This window comes from Aspergillus thermomutatus, assembly GCF_002237265.1.
Source record: "Aspergillus thermomutatus strain HMR AF 39 chromosome Unknown NODE_207, whole genome shotgun sequence".
Classification (NCBI taxonomy): domain Eukaryota; kingdom Fungi; phylum Ascomycota; class Eurotiomycetes; order Eurotiales; family Aspergillaceae; genus Aspergillus; species Aspergillus thermomutatus.
In genome coordinates, this window is record NW_020798256.1 from 198 (window position 1) to 7,876 (window position 7,679).

General features: G+C 49.5%; 3 protein-coding genes across 3 annotated transcripts; 1 reads left to right on the top strand and 2 right to left on the bottom strand.

The window, feature by feature from the left end:
• Positions 1–642: 642 nt before the first annotated feature.
• CDV56_100282 (uncharacterized protein) lies at positions 643–1,857 on the bottom strand (the record flags this gene model as incomplete). The annotated part of the gene is made up of 3 exons (XM_026753901.1): positions 643–727; positions 811–1,547; positions 1,642–1,857. 3 exons carry the CDS (start codon positions 1,855–1,857, stop codon positions 643–645), a joined length of 1,038 nt encoding a protein of 345 aa, XP_026611757.1.
• Positions 1,858–4,056: 2,199 nt separating this feature from the next.
• Positions 4,057–5,264, top strand: CDV56_100848 (40S ribosomal protein eS6; the record flags this gene model as incomplete). Its single annotated transcript, XM_026754467.1, has 7 exons — positions 4,057–4,161; positions 4,299–4,371; positions 4,461–4,481; positions 4,543–4,588; positions 4,653–4,705; positions 4,780–5,098; positions 5,168–5,264. The coding sequence occupies 7 exons, from the start codon at positions 4,057–4,059 to the stop codon at positions 5,262–5,264; spliced, it is 714 nt and encodes a 237-aa protein (XP_026611758.1).
• A 991-nt stretch (positions 5,265–6,255) lies between these two features.
• Positions 6,256–7,432, bottom strand: CDV56_101183 (ribose-phosphate diphosphokinase; the record flags this gene model as incomplete). The annotated part of the gene is made up of 4 exons (XM_026754802.1): positions 6,256–6,682; positions 6,748–7,120; positions 7,205–7,296; positions 7,362–7,432. 4 exons carry the CDS (start codon positions 7,430–7,432, stop codon positions 6,256–6,258), a joined length of 963 nt encoding a protein of 320 aa, XP_026611759.1.
• Between the last annotated feature and the right edge of the window lie 247 nt (positions 7,433–7,679).

Genomic DNA, 7,679 nt, shown 5'->3' on the forward strand with positions numbered 1-7,679 from the left:
ATTCTCCACCAGACCCCTTAACCCACTTACCTACGGAGTACTCCGTACCAAGTTACGATTACCAAATCAGAGGACCTAGACTAGAAGCTCGACACGCCTGTAATGATTTCATTTCTCATAGGTTGGGCGTAACCTGACGCCCAACTAACACCAGTAAAGGAGAGCACGTTTGGTTCCTCGACTATGATACAGTCATGTTGCAGGCCACTATCAAGTTATGATCGATGATCCAGCCCACAATCAATGTTGCACATCGAAACGGGTGGAGCACAAGTCAGCTCCTTCCGCATGAGACATACCACCTTGACCAGAATATTTGGTCTCGACCATGATGCTTTGTCGAGAATCGGACGGACTCTGTCTTCCGGACCCGTCAAAGAAAGAAAAACCTTCTCCGTACTTGGTCTTCATCGGACTCCCGTATAGCCGCAAGGAGTATAGCTTCTGGGCGGAGTCCGCTGATGTAAGGTCGATCTCTGCCGTGCCTTGGCTTGCTTCTCTCCATCGGCCGCTGCAAAGCGTTTGTTGTATCGGGGAGTAACCGATGTCTTGTCTTCTACACTGCCTTCCAGACAGTCATTACGTCAAGATGTCGAGGGTTCCATCGCGCTGCGATTCGGAGAAAATGCCATCTACCTAGCGTTACCGGAGCCACATCTCTTCAATCCCGTGGAACACTTCAGTTCCCATGAGACGATGGGCCGATGGACCGAGATGCATTTCGTTCCTGAATAAAGATAACGTCAGTATCCATTAAATCGGCTACATGGGGGGGGGGGAGGGGGGGGGGCGTCTAGGTCTCGAACTCACCAGAAAAGGTACTTGTCCGGATTTTCACATTGTTTCTCCTTGGAAACCATGACCCATTGCTGGCCAGTCTGGACGCATGCGTCTTCAACGTTCTCCCAGCCCGGATCCTGATTTTTCCCAAGCCCGTTAGGTTCCTCCACCCCGGCAGCGAAGAGCTGCCAGTCTTTGATAAGGTCTGCCATGAATGCGTTGGTGTCAAACAGGTAGATCACGCCTTGATCCCATTGCTCTGCCTCATCGCGCAGTTTGCGATTCCAATATTCCGTGATCTTGACCGTGTCTTTGTGACGACTGACGCGCTGGTCGGCTGCCGTGGGCCTAAATGCCGGAAGGAAGGTCACATCCGGTGCCAGCGTTAGAATGACTTTGAGGTCATTTGTAGCCCAGAGCTGAGAGAGCACATTGAGCTGGTCCATGATCACCTGGATACTATGATCAACCATACTAGTCGAATCTTCGTAACTCTTTCCAATCATGTTCCACAGGTCCCAGATTCCAAAGGAGACAACAGTAATCGTGTTATTCTGACGAGACGCGATCTCCTCGTCGGACAAAGTCTGCAGGGCTGCTCTCTCGGCCGTCGTCCATTGATTCACTTGCGCCTTGAAATCCGCCAAAGGTGACTTGTACAGATTGAGCATGGTGCCCGAGAGCTCCTCGTTGTCCACAACGGAGCCAATGTAATTTCCTCTTAGAGATTTTGCTGTTTGCGCCATGTTTTCATGGTGACATGAGTACTGAGTTTCATTATTAGCCCACCGCAACATAACGTCTCCGGGTGAACTTGACCAGGATATCCCTCACCATTGAGCACAGCCATTCAGTCCATACGGATCCCTGAATCTCGCCTGCATTGTTGTCGCTCCACGAATCACCAAAGACAACCAACCTCCGATCAAACGAGCCCGCGGCGTGGAACTCCGTAGCCGGTGAATGGGCCGGAACCACTCGGCGATAATAGTGCTGCGAGGCGAGGAATAATGCAGAGACCAGAATGCTACAGACAGCCAAGACGCACAAGGCGTAGAATCTGTTGAAGAGTCTCATCGCGATCAGCCGTCGAGGCCGAAACCGACAACAAAGCAATCCCAAGATGCGACGGGGAGGCTGTTCTCAATAAGTGTCCGTCGATCGGCGGTCCTCTTTGTTCTGCCTCCTGAAAGACACCCGGGACGATCGGGGGTAAGAACGAGACGGGAGACGCCAATATTGAGTGGCGTAATGGGAGACAGGTCCCCTAGGATGGATGCGCTATTTCCTCCGTTGACAAGCCAAGCGGTGTCAATTAACTCGGGGATACGGAGTAGATTGTTATATACTGAGACAACGGTCCAAGGGGAAGAAGGCAAGGAAGATGAGGATAGGGATCAGTATTATTCTTTCCGGCAGTACCGTGCCGTTCTGGGACTGGAGAGCACAGGAGAATTTAGCGTGCAATAATTAGCAAGTTCGGAGTTAGCCAAGTGGGGGTGGAAATGGATCAAGTGTCCCAGAATTGGCAGAATTCGCAGAAATAATATGAAAGTTATGAAGGCGAAACGCCAAAGAACAGCGGGAATGAACCGAACAATGATCTGCTAGAAGATAGGAGATAGGCGATTGCGATATACAACGAAGGAAAGGGGAGAAGAGGGCCTTACGTATAAGGGGGACGCTGTCTAGGGAACGAAATTTGATTATGACAACATCAATTTGATTAGATCACACCAGTTAAACACGCCTAAGCAAGTTCAATTTGGCTGGTTATACGGAATTGAGTAAAGGCTCCAACAAATTTCAAGACAATTAACTGCCTATCTTACAGTGCAAACTACTCCGTACAGAGTTCACCTATCATGCTGCGCCTCCATAAGGCTGGCCGCGCGGCAGTGGTTACAGTAATCTGTCGCGTGCACAACATCCTCTCTGCAGGTCTCATCTGACCCGCATGTATAGACAGTAATGCATTTGTTATATCTTCAGACTCATGAAATATTGATAATGACCAGGTAATCAAGTTTCTATAGCCTCGATTTTATCTTCGTCTCCGAGAACTATTTCATGGATGCAAAAGTTGATGACGACTTGGTGGTTTGTGTCCACTATCTACTTAGGTACTCCCCTAACTAGCACTTACGTATCTGGTTTTATTATTTTTGTGCTGCCCAAGTTCCCCAGCTGTCTCGGCCCTTGCAGACTCCGCTGGATATACTTTTCATCTCGCAATCATCCGCAGGAGGTCCTCATTCTTGTTAGATCGCCTATATCACGAAGGAAGAGTATCAGATCCGCTTCGAGGTTCGATCTCTTCTCTGCAATCTAATTCGCGAATAAATGCACTGGTCGAGTTAAGGAGCTGGTATGCTATTGTGGTCTGAGGAGCATAAGTACTTCTCCAAGCTGACGATCATGGGATGCCCTCGGTGTTAATGCTACTTTGGACCAGAACCTATCAGGGTATATGCTCTCAACTCTTGTTGGGTATGCTAGGCCTCAGGTACCAAAATGATGGCACAATCTTAGCCTGATATTGCTACATAAGAGTCCATCGATAATACGTAGCAACAGAACAGACTCCGATAATGACATTGGTTCGTGCGACAACAGCAGGATTGTATAGTCAGGGAGAGCAGAGGTGATCTATCCATCTCCGAACACCTAGTGCAATTCGATCAACCTCTATGGCTACCATCTGGGATCGGCCATACCAAGGTTCGACAGACCTTCGATATACGAACCATTGGATCATTCGAAATGGTTCAACTCAAGCCCCAGGACTATGGTAGACAACGTATTTCCCGGAGAATGAGACTTCATGCCCTGTTTCATAGATATCAGTCCATAGGTGAAGCTATCCGCGATTCTGAGTGGATGCCTGAGGAATCAAACACCGTCTGTCGCTAAAGATGTGACCACAATCTGTAATGTCTTGATGTCCATCAAAGAACTGAGATATGGGGCGTGAGATTGGAGGATTAGTACATTAAAGGACCCAAGAGACATTCAGACTATTCTTGCTATAAGATTGATCTCTTCTACGACGACGAAGAGCCAGCTGAAGATGGAAATCGGCGGGGCTGACATAAGAAGCCCTACCGAGAGGCGCTGTACCCGACTCGGCTAGTGCACCTTAGTCAGCCACCCACACAGGGAAATCTCGCTACACCACAGCAAAAAATCCCACGAAGAACGAACCTCCGACGACCTGAACCTCCTCGACCTGTCGACAAACCCGCGCCTCCGTCTTGACCGCGCAGACCCGTCAAGATGAAGCTCAACATCTCCTACCCGGCCAATGGGTCGCAGAAGATCATCGAGGTTGACGATGAGCGCAAGCTTCGTCCCTTCATGGAGAAGCGCATGGGAACCGAAGTTAGCACACCCCCAGACCTAATTTGCTTTGCGTATCCGGCACCTCGAAACCCTACAAGAGAATATTATTTCAGCCGGAAGAGAATTGGATATCGAAAGGAGAACAGAAGACTGATTGGGGCTATTTTTCTCACTAGATTTCCGGCGACTCCCTCGGTGATGAATTCAAGGGTTACATCTTCAAGATTACCGGTGGTAACGACAAGCAAGGTACGATTCGAAAATTCTGCTTGCCCGAAAGCAAGCAGTCATGGAACGGCGACAGAAGGATTTGGTTTGCTGACAAGCTACATCTACAGGTTTCCCCATGAAGCAGGGTGGTATGTAGCGACCGCAGGAATCGACAACAGGCACAAATCAGAAACTTACCGATATCACCAGTTCTCCTTCCCACTCGTACCAGACTCCTGCTTTCCGATGGCCACAGGTAATTACGCACCTGCCAATATCGAATGTCTCCAGAGGAATGCGTCGCTGACGAGTCATTGCAGCTGCTACCGCCCTCGCCGCACTGGTGAGAGAAAGCGCAAGAGTGTCCGTGGTGGTATGTCTCGAACCGTCCTTCAACCAGAAACACCCAGAGAAAAGGAAATATGTAGTTGACACATGTCATTGCAGCCATCACCAACTTCGACCTCGCCGTCCTTGCCCTGAGCATCGTCAAGCAGGGTGAGGGTGAGCTCCCCGGTCTCACCGACACCGTTGTCCCTAAGAGACTCGGTCCCAAGCGTGCCACCAAGATCCGCCGCTTCTTCGGTCTCGACAAGAAGGACGACGTCCGCAAGTTCGTCATTCGTCGTACCGTCACCCGTGAGGGCAAGGCCGACTACACCAAGGCCCCCAAGATCCAGCGTCTGGTTACTCCCCAGCGCCTCCAGCGCAAGCGTCACAGGATTGCCCTTAAGCGCCGTCGCGCTGAGGCTGCCAAGGAGGCTGCGTAAGCTCCCCCTTTTTCCTTCAGCCCCAACGCTCGTTGGGAATCTGCTCTCGCTAACATTTCAAACAGTAACGACTACGCCAAGCTTCTCGCCACCCGTGTCCACGAGGAGAAGGCCAAGCGTGACGAGCTCCGCAAGCGGAGAGCGTCTTCGATGAGAAAGTAAATGTTTTTTCTCCGGGGGTTAATGGTCGGGTTACGTCTCTATTATGGCTAGGGAAGGGGGGTTTTGAGTTCAACGCAGGGGCGACCCAAGTGAAAAAGAAGGCCCTTGGGGAAAGAGCGTCTGCGGAACCGGGCCACTTTGGTGTGCAAAACTAAAACTCAATTCTAAGAATTCAGTCTCACGGAGTGAATGGGAAAAAATGTTAAAGAATTCATGTTCCTACTTGCTTGAGTGCCTCTTCTCAGCCATCGACAAAGGTCTTTCCTTTCCCCCTCTCATCACTCCCGTCAGCATGGCATGGTAACGGTTCCGCGGGTTGCTTAGCACTGCTTACCTGAATGAAACGAAGCTCTTTCTTTCTTTGATTGTCTTTCCCCTAGAATGTCTGTATTCCCATCGCAATCTGATTTATTCCAGCTTCACAACACAACTACCGTCGCATAAGGTAGTGTACGTATCATGGTAGAACCTCAGCTTACCACGCGCTATGACACATTGCGTGCGGTTCTAGGCTCAGCATTCTAGCATTACTTGAGAAGAAATTCCTATCGAAACAGGTATCAACATGATTAGCCATTTAGCTCCAAGCAACCAAACTCCATATCCTCGGTAACCCCCGTGTAAAAAATAAATTAGGCATCAAAGCAATCAAAAATGCACCCGGCAGGCGTTCAGTACTCTATATGTACAGATGTGTAAATTCAAATTGAGAAGCAAAGTGCCTACTTTTCCCTCCAGCCATTCTCTTGTGTCTCATGCATCATGTCCAGTATTCATGTTATAAATAGAAAAGAAACGAAAAACCCAGGCTAACATGCCTTACAAAGCTCGACAAAAACAGAGAAAGCTGATTGACAACGTCCGTAGAAGAAAAAGCAAACGCAGTGATAGACAGAGCAGTCAAGAACAAGAAGCCAACTTCGACCCGTCATATTGAAAAGAACTGGATTCTCTCTTCGATGACTTCAAAATTCCCCGATTCTGCCCAATTCTACGCAACTGCGTGCGAGAACAGGAAACTGACTGATTCACCATTGTGTGTGCGTCTGCAAGCTTCCGCCAACGTAGGGCTGATATCAATCGTGTCAATCTTGTCGCACATCTCCTTCTTCTCCTTGTGGGGCACTGTGTTGGTCACAACGAGACGGTTCAAGCAACTGTTGTTGATGTTCTCAATGGCATTGCCGGAGAGAATGCCGTGTACGACAATGGCGTTGACTTCCTTCGCACCGTGCTGCATGACAGTGTCGGCGGCCTTGACGAGAGTACCACATGTATCAGCCATGTCATCAACAATAATCGCAATTTTGTCTTTGACATTTCCAACGAGAACCATTCGCGAGACCTCGTTGGGACGAGGACGTTCCTTGTGGATGAGAGCGAATTGCAGGTCAAGACGGTCTGCAATCCCCGTAGCACTATCGATGACACAAGTCAACACCTCCTTCCCAATCACAAACTCAGGTAAAATAATCTTGCTTACCGCTTCGCACCACCGGCATCGGGACTGACGATGACGCAGTTCTTCACATCCAAGTGTTCCCGGATCCACTTCAACATGCTAGGCTCGGCATACAAGTTATCAACAGGGACATTGAAGAAACCCTGAATCTGACTGGCGTGGAGATCCATGGTAATGACATGGTTGCAGCCGGCGGTTTGGAGCATGTTCGCCATCAGTTTCGCGGTGATCGGCGCACGGCTCTTGTCTTTCTTATCCTGGCGCGCGTATGGGAAGTTGGGGATGACCGCCGTGATGCGACGTGCCGAGGCAGTCTTGCAAGCGTTAATCATGATAAGAAGCTCCATCAATCCGTCATTGATATCGTTGGGTTTCGTGGACTGCAAGATGAACACTGCGGGGAGCAAAAGGCGCAGGTTAATTCAATGTCCCGAAGCCATCGCCTGTACCACCGGACAACAGGAGTGGGAGACAGTACCATCCTCGTCTCGTACACTTTCACCGATTGTGACACTTGTTTCCGAATTCGAATACTGCAGGACCATGATCTTGGTCAACTCGATGCCGAGCCTGCCATGAAGAAACGCTGTCAGTCACCGCACCGCAAGGTAAAACTTCTCCCTGAAAGCGCATACCGAGCAGCAACGAGGTTCGCAAGTTCAGGATGACTGTTACCAGTCAGGAGCTTGATCGAGTTTGTGGCCATGGTGTGAAGGCTCAATTTCACTGAAAACGGTGACAAAAAAAAGGCTTCAATCAGATCCGGGTTAATCGGCGGACAGCAGCTGGAGGATATATTTGGCGGCTAGAGTCGAGAACAATAAGAAGGTGTATTCAGAACAAAAGACGTAGAGCCATGCTAGGGAAAGATCTAATTTTCGGTAAATGCAAGGATGAAGATCTAGATAAAAGCCCCGCGGGCAACCTTTGATCGAACTTTTTTTCCCCAGTAA